General features: G+C 36.1%; 1 protein-coding gene across 2 annotated transcripts in view; it reads left to right on the top strand.

Moving 5' to 3' along the window:
- ATAD2B (ATPase family AAA domain containing 2B) overlaps positions 1-21,311 on the top strand; it is a 151,190-nt gene that overhangs the window by 49,668 nt on the left and 80,211 nt on the right. For both annotated transcript variants that reach the window (XM_082746565.1, XM_082746566.1), the window contains exons 10-14: positions 1,426-1,537; positions 4,235-4,350; positions 6,828-7,002; positions 11,018-11,106; positions 19,368-19,527. In XM_082746565.1, coding sequence (XP_082602691.1) covers positions 1,426-1,537; positions 4,235-4,350; positions 6,828-7,002; positions 11,018-11,106; positions 19,368-19,527 — 652 coding nt within the window. The remainder of the gene's footprint in view (positions 1-1,425; positions 1,538-4,234; positions 4,351-6,827; positions 7,003-11,017; positions 11,107-19,367; positions 19,528-21,311) is intronic.

Raw genomic sequence — 21,311 nt, 5'->3', positions numbered from 1 at the left:
GGCCCCTGATTTGATTTCTAATAAAATTGTCTCAGAAGCCCTTCCATTTTATTGGAAAATTCGTTTTGTTTTGGTTCAGTGAGTGCCATCTGGTAGTCTTTGCCTACCACGGGTAAATGACTGATTATTATGTGGCTCATAAAAACCTCAGGAGTTTTCACTGGGTGAGAGAACCAGTATTTTGTCTAGTAAGTAATTAGAATGTCAAATGAAAATTTATTCTTTAAAACTTGAGTTAATTAGCTTATATTTATACTAGTAGAGATAAATTATATTTAGAAAACTTATGATTAGCAAAGTATTTCTATAATTTGGCATTATATATCTATTGTAGAAATAGCAAATTTTCAGTTAGTTGGTCTTGGAAACAAATTTGGATTGGTGTAGATGTTATGCTGAAAATAATTCCTCATGTGGATGATGGAAAGAAAATATAAGAGAAGACAAAAACATCTAAGTTTATTATTTTTTTTAATTTCAAATTTTTTTAAAAAAGATTTTATTATTTGTCAGAGAACACAAGAGCACAAGCAGGGGGAGCAGCAGTCAGGGTCAGAGGCAGGCTGCCTGCTGAGCAGGGAGCCTGAGGCAGGGCTCGGTTCCAGGACCCTTGGCATCATGACTTGAGCCAAAGGCAGACACTTAACCTACTGAGCCACCCACATGGCCCAAAATCTATGTTTAAATAAAACAATTTAATACCTGTTTAATGTGAACTATTCTGATACTTGGTTTGGAAGTATTTTTTTTTGGAAATAAATTTTTAAGGTTAAGTTAGTATTCAGAAATGTGAGTGACAAGTACATTCATTATAGAAACTATACTTCTTTTGAGGTTATTTATGTCATCTTTTTGGTTTTTATACAAGATAAAAAGGAAGTAGATTATATTTTCTTAGGGGGAGTAAAATTAAATAAAATTTTAGGTGGCTAAAGATAATTTTTAAGGTAGTTACACAGAAGATAAGGGTTAGTTAGCTCAAAAGTGATTCAAAGTTTCCTTTGAATTAAAGAGAAAGAAATTTTCTTAATCATGTAGACATACCCACATAATACCCGAGGACAAATATAAATATTATAATAAAGTTTGAGTTCATTTAATACTGTATGTAATATATACATAGTAGATCTATTTTAATTTTATACTTGTATAATATCCAGTATCAGATATGTTGTTTTCTAAGTTGGAATAGGTTGGGTTCTTTGAACAGATAAATAGATTAGTGATCTTGTTTGTTTTGTCTAGTGAATACATTTATTTTTGGCCTTAAAAGTTGAAAAGTACTTTAAAAATATGAAATCCTTGTTGTTTTCTGAGTTTTCAGAAAAAGGAGAAAGATGAAAATACGTCAAAGATTTACACTTATTTTGATGTTAAAAATGTAAAACTTCTAATGTTCTCTACTTGGATTTTTATGAATTTCAGGTGTTTGCCTATGAACTTCAGAGCAGAAGATTTAGCTAGTGGTATTCTCCGAGAACGTGTCAAAGTGGGTGCAAGCTTGGCTGATGTTGATCCAATGAACATTGATAAATCAGTAAGTTTTGTAAATGGTTTTCCAGAGGACTTTTTAAAAAAAATGTTACTTCTTGTTTCTAAGTCAACACACAATAAAAATAAAAACCCAGATATCATTATTATTAGTGTTTTGATGCATATGATTTGAAACCTAGCACTCTGGTACCATGTGTTGTTTACTCAAGTTTTTTTTTTTTAATCCATTTCAGTGTTACTGGCATATATAATAAAAAATGAGTAGGAAATGAGGCTGACAAATAAGGCAAGGCCCCATAAATTGTAGTATATAGTGGGGCATTGTATTTTTTTTTTTTTTTAAAGATTTTATTTATTTATTTGACAGACAGAGATCACAAGTAGGCAGAGAGGCAGGCAGAGAGAGAGGAGGAGAGGAAGCAGGCTCCCTGCAGAGCAGACAGCCCGATGCGGGGCTCGATCCCAGGACCCTGGGATCATGACCTGAGCCGAAGGCAGCGGCTTTAACCCACTGAGCCACCCAGGCGCCATAGTGGGGCATTGTTAAAGCTACTTAGATTTTGTGATCAGATTTACATTGTAGATGAAATACTCTATGTTGTAGTTAGTGAATTTGAGGGAAGCAAGGCTGGCATTAGGGAAACTGGCTTAGACGTAGTTGTAACATAGTAATTTGGAGTAATGGTGATGGTAGGTGGATTTGACAGAATTCAGGAGAGAATTCAAGTTTGATGAATTGGTTGGATTTACTGTTTTTGGCGAATGAGGGAGAGAAACAAGTTGAATATATGACTTAATATATGACCTAAGTTTCTGGCTTAAGTGACTCTCTCAGTGGCACATCACAAATGGAAGTAATTTGTAGGAAATTAATTATTTAGGTTTGGCATTAAGGAGAAATATCTAGAAATTCAGATATGGGTCCCCAATATAAAGATAGTTGAGATCACTATGGGAATGGATTATCGTACCTGGGGAAAGTATGTAGTATGAAAAGTGAGACAAGATGTAGAGGATATAGTAGATTCTTACTGTTAGTATAATCTTGCGGGGGGAAATATTTGGGAATAAGTTTACTGCATAGCCAAGATTGTATTTTATATTTTTAAATTTTGTTCCCATAAGCCTTTCTATATGACATAATTTGATTCTCATAAGAGAAACTTAAGTTATGAAATGTAGTTGTATAATATTTCAAAATGAAATGTTAGCTATCTCCAATCTGAAAATATTTTTTAATTGAGGACCTTATTTAGAAAATATTTTAATTGAGGACCTTATTTAGAATATTGAATTCACAATCTCATATTCTCAGAGGACCTTAATCTTTTTTTTAAAAAGATTTTTAAAATTTATTTATTTTAGAGAGTGTGAGTGAGCATGAGTTGGGGGAGGGGGGCGGGAGGAGGGGAGAGAATCTCAAGTAGACTCTGCCCTGAGCAAGGAGCTTGATGGGAGTGGGTGGGGTGGAGGTTGGGGCTTGATCCCGCAACCCTGAGATTAACCAGTTGAGCTACCCAGGTGCTCTTCATAGTACCTTACTTAATGATCTTTGGTTATTTGGTTTACCAGCTCCTTACTCTCTTGAATCCAGTCAATTTTAGATGTCTCTGCCCTTCAGTAAGAGTATTTCTTTAAAATTTGATAACATATGTAAGAAAATATAGTTTCTCTTAAACTCTTCATTTATTTTTCCAGATGACTTATTTTTTTTAATATAGTAACATTTCATTGTGAAACATTTTCAAATACCGTTAATAAGAAATCTGCCCTAATCCAGCAGTCAGAGGCAATCACTGTTATTATTTTGGCAGTATTTCCTTCAAGTGCTTTTTTCTATAGTTTTTATTTTATAAAGTCTTTTAGGTATGGGGTGCCTAGGTGGCTCAGTCAGTTAAGAGTCTGACTCCGGATTTCCACTCAGGTTATGATCTCATGGGTCATGAGATAGAGCTCCCATGTCAGGCTCTGGGCTCATCAGCAAGAAGTCTGCTTAAGATTCTCTCCCTCTGCCCCTGCCCTCACTTCCTCTCTTCTCTCTCAGATAAGTAAATCTTTACAAAAAATAAAGAAGAAATCTGGTTGGGGCGCCTGGGTGGCTCCGTGGGCTAAAGCCTCTGCCTTCGGCTCAGGTTATGATCCCAGGGTGCTGGGATCGAGCCCTGCATTGGCCTCTCTGCTCAGTGGGGAGCCTGCTTCCCCCTCTCTCTCTGCCTGCCTCTGAGCCTGCTTGTGATCTCTGTCTGTCAAATAAATAAATAAAATCTTAAAAAAAAAAGAAAAGAAATCTGGTTATGTAAAGTTCAGCTTTGGAGTGTCACAGACCATTGTACTAGCTAAGATGTTTTTCACCCAACTTCTAAATCAGTTTTTATTCCCTTGGGGACATTATTGCGCTTGCTAAGAGTATATGTGATAGATGGTATTTTGAAAGGTATTTAAAATACTAAGAGTGTGACTACAACTTATCATCTCCTATAGATATCCATTAAAGTGTTACATTGGCTATTAATCTTGTCCTTAGTTGCTAGGAGATTAAAGAATGGTAGCTTTACTTAGCTGAATTGAAATGTAAACTTGAATTTTACTGCTAAATTTATTTTTCCACATTTCAAATGTGTAATTCTTTGTCGTACCCACTGAAGGCATATATTTCTGAATCATAAGACTATCTCAAATTTTAAAAATTCTGTAAGCAGTTAAAATTATTTTATATTAAACTTTCCCCCTTCTTCCCAAGGTGCGGTTTGATAGCATAGGTGGATTGAGCCATCATATTCATGCACTAAAGGAAATGGTAGTATTCCCACTTCTATATCCGGAAATTTTTGAAAAATTTAAGATCCAGCCTCCAAGGTCAGTAATGTTCTAGATATTTATTACTGTAACTACTGTTGATTTATTAAATTTCAGTTAGTAAATGATTAGAAGTATTTCATCTGTATTTATTTGATGTGTTCTAACAATGAGAATTTAAGAATGAAATTTTATTATTTAATATTCAAAGTCTTTGGTACTCTTGAGTGTATTCTTGAAGTTCACATTTAAGCATTTAAGAGTCAGTCATAAGATACGAATCTTTATGTAGGCCTTGAGTATACAAGTGGATTGCTGAAATGGATTTTCTTTAATTTGGCCTCCTAATAACATTGAGTTTGATTCTTTATGTTGTTTAGTCTTTGGAAACACAATTTCAATTAAGTGTTTCTTTGACTTGATGAGGGGGTAGTTTTGAAATGGTAAGCTTGATATTTATTTTTATGATCAGATTAATTGTGTTTGATAATAAGATAGCTAGGCTGAAAAAAGGCAGAAATTATTTTAAAGGAAATAGGGCAAAATAAAATATTCTGAAGATGTATATATAGACTGTTAGGTTTAAACTGCTAAATATTCCTTTTCATTTTCCATCTGTTTCAGAATGTAAATCTCATTAAAGAGTCATCCCCTATTCCATTAATCAGTAGATTAGAAATGTGGCTTATAATTCTGAAGTGGCTTTTTAAAATCACAAAAGCAATTTGTAACTTGAATTTTAACATAATTATTATTTTCAAAGTCGTTAAAGTAATACAGCTATGGAAGAAACTGAAACAAAATGTAGAGAGATAAGCAGAAAGTGTTATAAGTGGAGGGTAATCTTACTCCTTAGGGATGAATAATTTTGTATATATTTAAAAAATTTTTTTAAAAATATTTTATTTAGGGGCGCCTGGGTGGCTCAGTGGGTTAAAGCCTCTGCCTTTGGCTCAGGTCATGATCTCAGGGTCCTGGGATTAAGTCCCGCATTGGGCTCTTTGCTCAGCAGGGAGCCTCCTTCCTCCTCTCTCTCTGCCTGCCTCTTTGCCTGCTTGTGATCTCTGTCAAATAAATAAATAAAATCTTTTTAAAAAATTATTTATTTATTTATTAGAGATTGAGAGAGAGAGAAAATGAGAGAGCATGTGAGGGGGGAGGTCAGAGGGAGAAGCAGACTCCCTGCTGAGCTGGGAGCTGGATGCAGGACTCAATCTTGGGACTCCAGGATTATGACTCTAGCTAAAGGCAGTTGCTTAACCAACTGAGCCACCCAGGTGCCCCAGTTTTGTATATTTTTTATATAAAGGCTTATTTTATACATGTATGTGTATGTTAAGTTTATATTTTGTCTGTATTAAGCACATATAAACATTTAATATAGGTGAAATTATTCAGTAATACCTTTATATAATCCTTTTTTATTCTACAGTATATTCTAGACACCTTCCCATATCAATAATGTATGTATCATTCTTTTTGACATTTTAGTAGTATTTCATTTTATGGATGTAACAGTATATTTATCTGTACCTTATTATTATTATTATTATTATTATTATTTTAAATTTTTAAAAAAGATTCTATTTATTTATTTGTTAGAGAGAGAGAGGAGTGAGAGTGAGCACAGACAGACCGGCAGGTAGAGGCAGAGGGAGAAGCAGGCTTCCTGACAAGCAAGGAGCCTGATGTGGGACTCGATCCCAGGACGCTGGGATCATAACCTGAACTGAAAGCAACTGCTTAACCAACTGAGCCACCCAGGCGTCCCTGTACCTTATTATTTTTTTAAGGTTTTTTTTTTAAAAAGACTTGAAGTAATCTCTATACCCAACACAGGGCTCGAACTCACAACCCCAAGATCAGGAGTCGCATGCTCTCCTGGCTGAGCCAGCCAGGTGCCCCTATCTGTGCATTACTAATAGATAGCACTTAAATTTTTTCAATTTTTCACAGTTAGAATTAATGCTTTTTGGAACATCCATTTAATATCTGTATTATATTTCTTCTGAGTCTTTCTATATGCTACATTCTGAGATAAGAAATTTCTGGGTCACTGGGAGAACACATTTAAAATTTTCATATGTCTTGCCAAATTACTCTTTTCTCTGATTTACCTACCAAAGTTTTATTGTTGAAAACATCCTTAAACGCTCTCAGCAAAGTGAAACTTTTGTCTTTTTTTTTTTTTTTAAAGATTTTATTTATTTATTTGACAGAGAGAGATCACAAGTAGGCAGAGAGGCAGGCAGAGAGAGAGAGAGGAGGAAGTAGGCTCCCCACTCAGCAGGGAGCCCGATGCGGGACTCGATCCCAGGACCCTGAGATCATGACCTGAGCCGAAGGCAGCGGCTTAACCCACTGAGCCACCCAGGTGCCCCGAAACTTTTGTCTTTATAGTACAGGAAGCTTTCCTGGTGCTTAATAGTTATCATACACATTAGTACAAATTTATATGGGTGATGCGTCCTTTTGTGTTCATTATTAGTGGTGGTGATAGCATTACCTTACTTCTCTTGATTCTTTTTTTCTTTTAGGGGCTGTTTGTTTTATGGCCCTCCTGGAACAGGTAAAACCTTGGTTGCCAGAGCATTAGCTAATGAGTGCAGTCAAGGAGACAAAAAGGTCGCTTTTTTTATGCGAAAAGGAGCAGACTGTCTGAGCAAGTGGGTTGGTGAATCTGAACGACAACTTCGGCTTCTTTTTGATCAGGTAAGTGAAATCAGCTTATGAATATCTTCTTTAAAATATCTTCTTTAAAATGTTATATTTAGTCTAAACATAAACTGTTCATAAGGAGGCATATTTCCAATCAGTATGTTTAATTTGGGATCAGTAATCTGAATTTGTATGCTTTGGATGTATTTAATAGCAGTTTAAATAGTACTAACTTAAGATGATTCACAAACCATTTATTAAGGTGGCTAGTAGGCATATATACTAACTTAAGATGATTCACAAGCCATTTATTAAGGTGGCTAGTAGGCATATAATACCTTGTTAGGTGCTTTTGAGAACCTGGAGTATAACATACATGTTGTTAGGTTTTATTCTAATTGAGGAAATAGAACAAGCATAAGAAGTTAAATATCTCTGCAGGAAATCTCACAGAGCACTGTATTATTTGCATGAGCTGTAAATATCGTGCTAGAAGAATTCAGTAACGAATGTTCTTTCTTTATTTTGAGAGAGAGAGAGAGAGTGCAGGGAGGGGGTACAGAGGGAGAGAATCCCAAGTAGACTGCACTAAGTGCAGAGCCCGATGTGGGGTTCCATCCCACAACCCTGAGATCATGACCTGAGTGGAAGCCAAGAGTCAGACATTCAATTGGTTGAGCCACCCAGGCACCCCAGTAATGAGTGCTTTCAAAAGGCAGGGTTAGGTGACTGAATATTGTGTAGACAGTCTTCATTTTTTAAAAAATTACTATAGCTTTAACAATATTATTTTGTAAGACATTTATTAACTTAGTCTTGTTATAAATTCACTTTTGATTATTTGAACTAGTGAAGGATATCATTCATATTTGGCAATGCAACTTTTATTTCATTATATCTAAGGAAATTACATGAAATTAAAAAATTTTCAGTAAGCAATCTTTGAGTAGTCATTACTTGAGTTTATGTGTATCAAAGTCCTTTGTAATTGGTAAAGCACTTCAATTCTTTTTATTCATTTTAAAATTTATTATTATTATTTTAAAAGTTTTATTTATTTGAGAGAGAGAGAGAAAGCACGAGGTGGGGGGTCAGAGAGAGAAGCAGACTCCCTGCTGAGTGGGGAGCCTGATGTGGAACCTGATCCTTGGACTCTGGGGTCTTGACGGAGCCAAAGGCAGATGCTTGACTTACTGAGCTACCCGGGTGCCTTCAAATACTATTTTTAGTAAGTATGAGAAACTCCCATGTTCTAGATAATGGGAGTAGAAAGAGGAATAGGGTAAAATTTTTGCCTTCAAGGTGTTCAGTGTCTATTGGGAAGTGAAACAGTTTGCTTGAAGAGAATTTACTAATATTTGAAAAATACAAATATAGAGCAGTATTGGTAGATGAAAGAAGAATTAGTTTGGGAATTAATTTTAAATGCTTTTAGCCCCTTCATGCTGGGTGTAGGAATGTCTGTTGGTTTCATTCAAAACTATGGCATAAATTAATGCTTTTTAAAATCTAAATTTGGTTTATTTCTGTTTCATAGTTTTCTTTGTGGGTAAGTAGGTAAGAGTAGTTGGGATGCTCTCTTTTCTAAAATATTGCTGATAGTCATTATTACTAGTTAAAAATATTTAAGATTTATTTATTATTTTAGAGAGAGAGAGAGAGAGATTGAAAGCAGGTGTTGAGGGGAGAGCCAGAGGGAGAGAATCTCCTGCAGACTCCTTGCTGAGCATGGAGCATGACATAGGGCTTGATTCCACAACACTGAGATCATGACCTGAGCTGAAATCAAGAGTTGGATGCTTAACTGACCCAGCCACCCAGATGCTCTCATTACTGTTTTTATTTATTGATTTCATTTTTTATTAAAATTTTAAAATATTTATTTAATAGAAAGAGAGCAAGCGATAAAGAGCACAGGCAGGGAGGAGAGGGAGAAGCAGGCTCCCCACTGAGCAGGTAGCCTGATATGGGGCTCGATCCCAGGACCCCAGTATCATCACCTAAGCCAAAGGCAGACACTTAACTCACTGAGTCACCCAGCCACCCTCACTATTGTCTTTTTAAATGAAAGAGTCCACATTCTTAAATTAAGGACATGATCTATACACTAATTGAAATAAATGAGGTATAATATATTGGCTAATAATTTGGTCTTCGGAGGTGCCTAGGTGGCTTAGTTGGCTTCGCCTCTGCCTTTGGCTTGCATCATGATCGCAGAGTCCTGGGATGGACCTCATGTTGGGATCTGGGATCCCTGCTGTGCAGGGAGTTTGCTTCTCCCTCTCCCTCTGCTATCACCACCCCCCCCCCCGCCCGCCCCCAGCTTATGTTCTCTCTCTTTCAGATAAATAAATAAAATCTTAAAAAAAAAGAGTTTGTTCTTTGGTGTTAGAAAAATGTTTAACGTGTGGCTTTAAGTATATAACATGAACACATCTGATCTTTAGTTGCCTCTTCTATAAAATGAGAAATAATACCATTCTCACTGGACTACTGGGAGATTTCACAGAAAGGAAGAATATAAAGTGTTTATTACCACAGTGGCGGACACATAATATACTATAGTTTGGTTCTGCAAGGCTTTAGTTCTAAAAAACAGCTGTGTGTTTTGTGTATATAAAAGTGATGATCAAATCTTATTTCTTTTTATAAAATTTATTTATTTATTTAATCAATCAATCAATCAATCATTCTTTACACCCAATGTGGAGCTTGAACTCATGACCCAGAGACCAAGAGTCATGTGCTCTACTGACTGAGCCATGTTCTACTCACTAAGCCAGCCAGGCTCCACTGTTTTTCTCTTACTACATGATTCTACTTTTATAAAGTTTTTTCCCCCAAAACCTAAGTTTTGTAGTTAAATGCCTTTCATTTTAAATTACTAGGGGTCACCTGGCTGGCTCAGTTGGTTAAGCATCCCAACTCTTGATTTTGGCTCAGGTCATGATCTTAGGTTTGTGAGGTGAGCCTCATGTTGGGCCCTGCACTGGGTATGGAGCCTGCTTAAAATTCTCTTTCTCTTCCCTCTGACCTTCACTGCCCCCCCCATTTAAAATTATTAGAAAACACTGGGTTTTTAATGCATATCATGTCAATAAGAGAGGAAATAAGAGAGAAGTGGGAAATTTATGTCTGGTTTTTAGTAAGTTGACCATCCTATGAACTAAGAATTTGCTTTAAGTAATTCTGAAACATAAATGATCGAGTAAATTATGTAATATAAAAAATTTTCATTTGTAATCTAATATTTTTTAAAAGATTATTTATTTGACAGAGAGAAAGAGAGAGAGAGATCACAAGTAGGCAGAGAGGCAGTCAGAGGCAGGGTGGGGGGAAGCAGGCTCTCCGCTGAGCAGAGAGCCCAATGTGGAGCTCGATCCCAAGACCCGGAGATCATGACCTGAGTCAAAGGCAGAGGCTTAACCCACAGAGTCACCCATGCACCCCTCTAATACAGATATATATATTTTTTTACCTTCAGTTAAGCTTCTGCTTGATTTAAGATTTGAGTGAAAAATGAAAACTGTGAAAGTAATGGAAGAAAACTCTGGAGAGTTTTTGTTTCTAATCTCAGAGTAGGAAGAGTCTAGCTATGGAGGAAAAGATTGAAAATAACCTAAATGTCCACAAATAGGAGACTAGTTTAATCATGGCATGCCCATACATTAGGGCATTTTGTAGCTGTCAAACAAGAATGAAGCAATCTTCATGTGCTTATATGGAAGCTAATTAAAATATATTGTTACATGGATAGACTGTGTTATTTGATGAAAGCAGTGTGTATACTGTGCTTAAAATGCATCAAATAAAATAATATTTTTAAAAGTACATTTTTGTGTATGTGTACAAACAACATGTCTGGAAGAATAAACACAGAACTGTAACTGTCTGCTGGGAGAGGGCTTGTGGTTGGAGACTGGCTGGTAAGGAGACTTCATTTTTATTGTATCTTTCTTAGCTGCTGTATGTTGTACATTTTGTTTATATTACCTATTAGGAAAATACAATAATGAAATATAAAAAGTAAAAACTAATATAAATAACATTTGTTTTCTTTTCATCCTAGGCATATTTGATGAGACCTTCTATAATATTTTTTGACGAAATAGATGGATTAGCTCCAGTTCGATCCAGCAGACAAGATCAGATCCACAGGTGATTTTTCTTAATTTGATTATGTTAGATTCTTTTCACTCACTGACATAGTAGTTGGCCTTAGCCTTTGGGTAAGTGCTAGGAAGCTTGTAAGATGTGAACCGTGTCCTTGAGAAAGACTCCTCTCACTTAGCTTAGTGAACTATTGAGCATCTTAGTATATGGTTATTGCCCATTTACATATTTTCTGTTGTTAAATATCTTAAAATCTTTTATTCCCTTTTTTAAAAAAAGGAGATCAGATTGTGAGTCTTACTGTATCATACAATTTCGTTATGTACTCTCAAGAGAAACCCTTTGTCAGGACTGTGTTTTGAAAAATTTTCAACTAGAGTCTGGCCCTTTTTTGTTTGCTTAACTGTGATTTTTGAAAAATCTGATCTCCGTGATTTTTAAAAGATTTATTTATTTATTAAAAAGATTTTATTTATTTATTTGACAGAGATCACAATAGGCAGAGAGGCAGACAGAGAGAGGGGAGGAAGCAGGCTCCCTACTGAGTAGAGAGCCTGATGCGGGACTCGATCCCAGGACCCTGGGATCATGACCTGAGCCGAAGGCAGAGGCTTTAACCCACTGAGCCACCCAGGCGCCCTAAGATTTATTTTTTTCAGAGAGAATTCGTATTCGTGTGAGTAGGAAGAGGGGCCAAGGGGGAGAGCGAGAATATCAAGCAGACTCCACAATGTGTGCAGAGTCCAACTTGGGGCTCAGTCTCATGACCCTGAGATCATGACCTGAGCTGAAATGAAGAATCGTCTGCTTAATTGACTTAGCTGCCCAGGCGCCCCTAGCTTTGGTTTTTAACAACTTAGCTGTGACATGTGTCAGTATGGGCTTTGTGTTTATTCAGATTCGTGTTTATCACGTATTTGCAAATTTGTCTTTTTCAATCTTTTTCTCTCCAACTTGGATAATATTTTCATCTATCTTTGGTCAGTCCTTTTTACTTTGTCATGTGCATTTTGTTGTTTTGTTCAGCCAACACATTTTTTTGTTTCAGAAATTATTTTTTTCAGTTGTAGAACTTACATTTGATTTTTTTTTTCTTTTTTAGAGAGTGTGAAAGTGTGTGCACGTGTGTATGTGAGCATGGAGGGGAGGGGCAGAGGGAGGGAACCTTAAGCAGACTCCACACTGTGTAGGGACCCTGATGTGGGGCTCAGTCTCATAACCCTGAGATCATGACCTGAGCCAAAATCAAGAATGAGATGTTTAACTGACTGAGCTACCCAGGTGCTCCTTGATTTTTTTGCATTATTTGTATTTTTCCAATGTGATTTTCATGCATTTAAACATTTTGTTTTACTTCATCGAGGTTAATAATAATTGCTTTAAAATCCTCTTATGTTGGAGCGCCTGGGTGACACAGTCAGTTAAGTGTCTGACTCTTGGTTTTGGCTTGGGTTGTGATCTTAGGGTCATGAGATTGAGCCCCACATCAAGTTCTATGCTTAGTGTGGCATTTGCTTGGGAATCTTTCTCCCTCTTCCCACCTCCCCTCACATTCACATGTGCTCTCTTTCTAAAATAAATATAAATAAATCTTTAAAAATCCTCTTATGTTAAAAAAAAATCCTCTTATGTTAGACCGAGTTTTGTGTGTGTGTGTGTGTGTTTTTTTAAGATCTTTATTTATTTATTTGAGAGACAGTGAGAGAAAGAGCATGAGAGGGGAGAAGGTCAGAGGGAGCAGCAGACTCCCTGTGGAGCTGGGAGCCCAGTGGCAGCGGAAGGCAGTTGCCTAACCATCTGAGCCACCCAGGTGCCCCACCCTCTTATGTTAGCTTCCACATCTGGTTTCATCTCACTGTTAGGCTTGTTTGTTTTCTTCTGAAAATATGTTTTATTGTTTTGGTACTTCATTTGTTGGGCAATTTTGGATTGGATCCTGGATTTATTAATGCTCGTTTGGGAAGGCTCTGGATTTTATTATTTTTCTTTTATGAGTAGTATTTCCTGTGTTTTACAGATAATTTTCTGCTTTAGGATTGAATTACAGACTGTTTCTTGGCTGGCAGCTTTGATCTCCTTTCAGATCTTTTTTTTTTTTTTTTAATCTTTACCAATACTTTCTTCACTCTGTGTCTTTGTTGTTACGGGTCATTTAGAGATGTGGGTAGATGGAGTTTGGGGATGTCTTCCCTGGCTCTTGCCTTTGTGGGATCCCCCATATTCTTTAGTGTTAATGGTCAGCCTTCTCTTTCTGAACTCTCAGGCTGGAAAATTAAGGGGTTTCCCTTAGCATAATCTTCCTTACCTATCTCACTGTACTTAGACCCATGCTGAAAGCCAGAGAGAGGGGAACTTGCTTTCTCTATGTTCTTCTTTTCTCCAGAGGACCATGAATTTCCAGCAAAGTCTGTATGTCTCTGTTTACTCATTAGTTCCTTCAGTGTTTTTGTATTATTCTGTTCAGGTTTTATAGTTATTTCCTGAAGCAGAGCAAGGGGTTATCTGGCAGGGTTTTCATCCATCAAACCTGGAAGGGGAAGCTTTGAGTACCGAGTATGCAAGTTTTAATTTCTAAAGTAATTACTAATAGAAATATGTTGTAATTTCTAAAATGTTAGTTGGTAGTTGGAGGGAGGGATAGAATAATTAAAAAAAAAATTGAAATGCATTCAAGAAGACAAACAGAATCATAGGACCAGTAGGAGAAACATACAAATATAATTTAGATTTAAACCCAAATACATAAAAAATGACCTGAAATGTAAAGGGACTAAATGTTCTTTTTTTTTTTTTAAGAGCTAACTATTTTAGAGAAAAAAATGCCATGTGATTTGCGGGGGGGGGGGGGCCAAGGTAGAAGTGGGAGAGAATCCTCAAGCAGACTGCCCGCTGAGCATGGGACCCCAACTTGAGGCTTGATCCCAGGACCCTTAGATTATGACCAGAGCTGAGATCATGACGTGAGCTGAAATCAAGAGTCTGCCGTTTGAGCAACTGAGATGCCCCAGACCAAATGTTCTTTTTTTAAAGATTTAAAGATTTATTTATTTATTTTAGAGAAAAAGAGATAGCATGGGGGTAAGGGGCTGAGGGAGAGAATCTTCCAGCAGAGTCTGACGCGGGGATTGATCTTACCACCCATCAGATGGTGACCTCAGTTGAAACTATGAGTGAGAAGCTTAACTAGTCGACTGAGCCACCCAGGCTCCCCCAAGTGTTCTTTTTAAAAGACAAAGATTGTCAAACTGAGGAAGAATAAAAGATGTTGATACTTTGTTTATAAGAGATACACCATGTATAAGGGTATAGAAAGGTTCCAAGTAAAATGGTGGGAAAAAGGCATGCAAAACCTTAGTCAGAAATACACATAGCACTGTTATTCACAATAGCCAAAACATAAATAATCCATATGTCCGTTAACTGCTGAATCCGTAAACAGAATGAGTTATAGCCATACAGTTCAGCCTTAAAAAGGAGTGAAATTCTGACACATGCTGCATGGGTTTAGCTTGTATGGTACATGTGACATGGATGACCCTCAAAGACTTAATGCTAAGTGAAGTAATTCATACATGAAAGGTCACATGTTATACTATTTTATTTATCTTATTTATTTTTTCAAAAAATATTTATTTGTTTATTTAGAGTGAGTGAGTGAGTGCATGAACTGGGGGGAGGTGCAAAAAGAGGGAGGGGGGAGAGAATCTGAAGCAGACATGGGCTTGATCTGAGTCACCCAGGTGCCCCATACTATTCTATTTATAAAAAATGTCCATAATAGTTACTTGTAAAATGGGCATGAAAATATGCCAAGTTAACACTAACAGAATACTGCTGTATCAGTATTAGACAAGATAGACTGTGAGGCAGAAAGCATTATTACACATATAAAGGGACCAGCTTATAATGATAAAAGCTTCAGGTTTTTTTATTAATTACTTTTATTAATATATAATATATTATTTGCCCCTGGGGTACAGGTCTGTGAGTCGTCAGGCTTACACACTTCATTGTACTCACCATAGCACATACCCTCCCCAATGTTCATAACCCAACCACCCTCTCCACACCCACTTCCCTCCAGCAACTCTCTGTTTGTTTTGTGAGATTAAGAATCTCTTACGGTTTGTCTCCCTCCTGATCCCATCTTGTTTCATTTTTTTCCTTCTCTAACCCCCAAGCCCCCTACTCTGCCTCTCAAATTCCTCATATCAGGGAGATTATATAATACTTATCTTTCTCTGATTGACTTATTTCGCTTAGCATAATACCTTCTAGTTCCATCCACATTGTTGCAAATGGCAAGATTTCATTTTTGATGGCTGCATAATATTCTTGTGTGTGTGTGTGTGTGTGTGTGTGTGTACATATAAATATACACACACATACTACATCTTCGTTATTCATTCATCTGTTGATGGACATCTAGGTTCTTTGCATAGTTGGCTATTTTGGACATTGCTGCTATAAACATTAGGGTGCACGTGCCCCTTGGGATCGCTACATATGTATCTTTGGGGTGAACACCTATCTGTGCAATTGCTGGGTCATAGGATAGCTCTGTTTTCAACTTTTTGAGGAACTTCCATACTGTTTTCCAGAGTGGCTGCACCAGGTTGCGTTCCCACCAACAGTGTAAGAGGGTTCCCCTTTAATATTTGTTTTTGATAAGGTCACTTACCTCAGAGAATGAGGAATATAGGTATCTGTAAAAACCTATTACAGACTTAATGTTGAAAGATGAAAACGTTTAATATGACAGTTATAAGGATGACTATGAACACTTTTGATCAGTGTTCTACATAGATCCTGATCAGTGTAGTCTGGTAAGACAAAGCAATATAAGGTGTGTGTAATGGAGAGGAATAGACAATGCTGTTATTATTTATAGATGATGTAATTATGTATATAGAAATTCCAAATCAGTCTGTAGATAACTTCTTGGATGTAGTAATGAGCATCTAGCAAGATTAAACCAATCATGATAGAGAATTTTGCCTTTCTTTGTACCACTTTTTTGTATTGACAAAATGATTCTGGAATTGATACGGAAATAGAAAGAAATAATAGTGAATACTTTTGTGGAAGAACAAGATAGAGTAGTATTTGCTCTGCTAGTTATTAAGGCCTCTTAAGGTTAAGATGACTTGATGTTGGTGGAAGACTAGACCAATAGACAAATAGAACGAAATTCAGAGCCATGTATAAATCTACACATATATGGATCCTTGATTTTTAATACAAGAGACAATGCAGTACTGTTGGGAAAGGATGACCTTTTCAATGAATAATGCTGGGAGAATTGGGTATCTGGTGAAAAAATAAAACTGGATCCTTCTTCACACTATGCAAAACAATTCCAGTTAATTTTATTTAGATCCATATTTGAAGGTAATACAGATACGTTTAGAAGATATGTAGGAGAAAGATTTAGGGCAGGCAAGTAGGCCTTGAATATAGTATTAAGTTGTTTGGACTTTATTTTGAACATTAATCAAGGTTACTAAAGGATTTTGATCCAGGGGCTGATCATTTGATTTTTCTAAAGAAGTCAACTTTTGATAGAATCCAAGCTAAGTTGTAATTCTGTTTCTGGCCATGGTGGAGACTGTTTTCGGAAAACCCTTCTAAAGAACACTTTAAAATGCTGATAAATATATATTTTAAGGTGCATTTATTTATATGAGAGGGTGATAGAGATGGAGGAAGAGAGAGAATCTCAAGCAGATTCCCGGCTAAGTGCAAAGCCAGAGTTGGGGCTTGAGATCATGACCCTGAGATTATGACCTGAGCTGAAATCAAGAATCAGATGCTTAACTGACTGAGCCACCCAGATGCCCCCCAAATGCTGATAAGTCTTAACAAACACTTGAAATACCTATCTGTGATTGGAATGTACTAAGGGAAAATTTGAGGTTAAATATGAATTTACACTTAATGATGCTTATTTTGCATTCTTTATATCTGAAGTGAGACACTTAGATCATTAATTTTAATTTATTTAATTAGAACAAGCACAAATCCTTACTATACATGTACACTGGGTCTCTAGCATTTTGGTTCCATTTATAGTTTTGACACACATTTAGAACAGTTTATTTGGGAGTGAGAATGATTTTTTTAACTTACTGAGCATATTGGAGAAGTTGTTTCAGGCAGGTATATAGAAGTGAGAACACTTAGAAAAACATTAGGAAGACCTTTGTTACTAGAGCTACGGTTTTTGTATAATTAGACATGCAGCATTTTCAGAAATGTGTAAGTCATAACTTCAAAAACTAAAATATGCACAGAATGATTTTGAATTGAACTTAGTTTAAAAAGTAGCCATTCTAAAGAAGTCATCCAAAGGTATAATAATAATAATGCAAATGTAATTCTGTAGGAATCTAAACATCATATAAATTGCCAGACATAAATCCTCCCCCAGATTGCTATCTTATTAAGAGACTTTTTTATATTTCTTTGAAAATTTTAGTTAGTTTTTAGTAATTTCTGCACCTAATACGGGGCTCACATTCACAATCCAGAGATTCAAGAGCCAGCCAGACACCCCTTTATTTCTTTTTTAAAAAGTTTTATTGAGATGGTACTCATACATCATGCAGTTCAGTCATTGAAGCTGTTTGTTCAGTGGCTTTTAGTGTATTTCCAGAGTTGCATAACCATCACAATAATCAGTTACAGAACATTTTCATCTCCCCAGAAAGAAACCTTTCAACCTTTAGCCATCACTCTCCAGCCTCCTCTTTAGTACCCCCAAATCCTAAGCAACCCCTAATATACATTGTGTTTCTGTAGATTTGCCTATTGGATATTTCATATAAATGGAATCATACAGCATGGGGACTTTTGTGACTGGCTTTTTTCAGTTAGCTCAGTGTTTTTGTTTTTAAGATTTTATTTATTTATTTGATACAGAGAGAGACCATGAATAGGCAGAACAGCAGGCAGAGAAGGGGGAAAATAGGCTCCCTGCTGAGCAGAGAGCCTGATGCACCACACGAATCCAGAACCCTGAGGTCATGACCTATGCTGCAGGCAGAGGCTTAACCCACTGATTAGGCCAGTGTTTTCAAGGTTCATTCATATTATAACATCACTCAGTACTTCATTTGTTTTTATTTACAAATTGTATTTCATTGTATGGTATACCACGTTTTCTCTATCCATTCATCAGTTGTTGGACATTTGCATCACCTCCATTTCTTGGCTGTTGTGAATAAAGCTGCTGTGAACATTTGTGTATAAGTCTTTTATGAACATTGCTGGATCTTATGGTAACTGTGTTTCATAGTTGATGGAACTGTCAGACTGTTTTCAAAAGACATATACCATTTTACACTCCCATCAAGCAGTGTGTAAATGTTCCCATTTCTTTACATCCTTGTTAATACTTACTGTTTGTCTTTTTGATTATTATCCCTATTGGGTTTAAAGTGGTACCTTGGGGCGCCTGAATGGCTTAGTTGGTTAAGCCTTTGGCTCGGGTCATGATCCCAGGGTCCTGGGGTTGAGTCCCACATTGGGCGCTCTGTTCAGCGGGAGCCCGCTTCTCCCTCTCCCTGCTGCTCTCCCGCTTGTACTTTCTCCCTCTCTGTCAAATAAATAAATAAAATCTTAAAAAAAAAAAACAAGTAAGGTCACCTCGGTGGCTCAGTGGGTTAAGCCTCTGCCTTCGCCTCAGGTAATGATCTCAGGGTCCTGGGATCGAGCCCCACATTGGGCTCTCTGCTCAGCAGAGAGCCTGCTTCCCCCCTCTCTCTGCTTGCCTCTTTGCCTACTTGTGATCTCTCTTACTCTCTGTCAAATAAGTAAATTAAAAAACAACAACAACAGCAAACTTTAAAGTGGTATGTCATTTGGTTTTGATTTGGGTATCCCTGAAGATGGACCCTTTGTATATCTTTTATGGAGAAATGTCTATTTAAATCTTCTGACTGTTTTTAAGTTGGGTTAATTTTCTTTATATTGTTGAGTTGTAATTGTTCTTCTAGAACCTTATCAGGTATATCATTTGCAGATATTTTCTCCTATTCTTTAGGTACATTTTTCCTGATAGTGCAAAACTGTTAATTTTTATGAAGTCCTTATCTCTTTTGTTTTTGTTTCTATGCTTTAGGTGTCTATTAATAATGTTTTAATACTTTCAAAAATGATTTCTGTATAGTATTTTACATTAAGACTTAGTCATGCCATAATTTTATTAGCATTTAAGACTGTGAAGTTTAGTATAAGCAGCAGTTTTTACAGTTTTTTTCTTTCTGTTTTTTAATTCATAACTTTGCCTGAAACTTTTGTTACAGCTCTATAGTGTCAACCCTCCTTGCTCTAATGGATGGATTAGATAATAGGGGTGAAATTGTTGTTATTGGTGCTACAAACAGACTTGATTCTATAGATCCTGCTCTTAGGAGACCGGGTCGTTTTGACAGAGAATTCCTTTTCAACCTGCCTGATCAAAAGGTAAAAGTTTCTGTTTTTAATATATGAAGATATATTTGTGATTCAGTTGTGAAGCATATATGCACTTTGAGAGTGCATTTTATGAACTTTCATTTTAAAAATTTTGTGCTTATGGGATACCTTAGTAATTCTAAAAAAATGCTTAAATAATTTAGTCTTTTTCTCTTAACAGCTTTTAGAACATTTATGACTTTCAGGAAGAGGAAAACCTGTAGTTAGGTTACTAAAATGCTTACGTACTCTCTTTAGCTTTAAATTTAGATTGTAGTAATTATCTTGGATGGCAGGTTATATATCTCTGGTTAGCCAAAGGAGCTGTGTTCCCATAAAAATAATGTTTTTAGAGTATTAGTGAGATTATGAATAAGAACCCAATGTGCAGATTTTCATAGAAATGACCATGATATCATATTTAATTAAAAGCAGCAAAAGTTACACATGGGCAATGTATAGTCATTGTGTAAAATGTTATTTAATTCTGCTTGACATTTTTATTGTTTGAGCAGTTTAATCATTGACTAAGTCTTCATTGGAAACTTCAAGTTTGAAAGGGGGAGATATGAGAAGATACTTTATTTGACAATGTTTCTCATGTAATTTAACATTACAGATAAGCATAATTAAAACATTTATAACATATGAATATAACCTGAAGAAAGAAGATATGATTTGTGGATGTATAGTATATATCCATATATATAATATTATATATTATATAAAAATAAAACAAGTATACCCATATATATTACATATATCCATGTATAATACTCACATTTGTAATTGTTATATAGCTTTGATTTTAGATCTTCCTGTAAAATGCCTGGTTTACATACTTAGAGTAAAAGGCTGTGATTAAGACAATGTACAAGACTAAGGAAATGAAGACAATGTGCTGCTGTGTAGAACAGTTCATACTTCAGCTTGAAGTCAGTCTTCACAGTCATTAGTAGTTGTCTCAGTTTTTGATTGATGTCTAACTTAGAGGCTTTAATTTGGTACTGAATTTACTTGACTTCATCAGGATAGGAAACTTACCATATGCAACATCATTTTCAAAACCCAAGTGTAGCTTTCAGGGCTCTATCAGTGCATTGAGGTGTGCTTAGTTGTAGAAGACAAGGCTGAGGTGGGAAGAGCCTATTTCAGCATAGGGAAGCATCAGCTATCTTGTTTGGGCCATTTTCACATCTTTTAGTGTACGTGCATAATGTGTTTAGTTCTAAGAAACACAGCCTGTGTTCATTTTGGCACAGGAAAGCCATTATCTCATTAACCAGTTGTCTTCTAGTCATGTGGCCCTCAGTCATATATGCCAGTTATAGTCCTCACAATTCAGATGCAGCTCACAGAGATCAAAGATTTAATAGTAAACAAGGTATAGAATAGCACTGTCCAGTCAAATTTTCCGTAATGATAGAAATATTCTGTATTTACATTGTGCATTGAGCACTGTCCAGTACAGTAGCTACTGATCATGTTTAGCCCTTGAAATGGCACTAGTGGGACTAAGGAACTGAATTTTAAATTTTCTTTAAAAATTTAAATAAAAAAGCATCGTATGCTTTTTACTACATTGTACAGCATGGATCTTGATATAGTTTTCCATGTGAAATTTAACTTCCTACATTTCAAGGAAACTACTTTGAGACTTAAACCCGAGGTCATTTTTCTTGGTCTGTGTCTGTGGAACAGGCTTAGACTGTTCTTTTTTTTTTTTCTTAGATAATATGTAAAGTCATGAGATTGTAAGATTAAATGAGATTATCAAATCCTCTGTCCTAAGG

Source organism: Mustela nivalis (assembly GCF_964662115.1).
Source record: "Mustela nivalis genome assembly, chromosome: 8".
NCBI lineage: Eukaryota > Metazoa > Chordata > Mammalia > Carnivora > Mustelidae > Mustela > Mustela nivalis.
The sequence above is the reverse complement of the archived record's forward strand: the minus strand, read 5'-3'. Positions and strand labels throughout refer to the sequence as shown.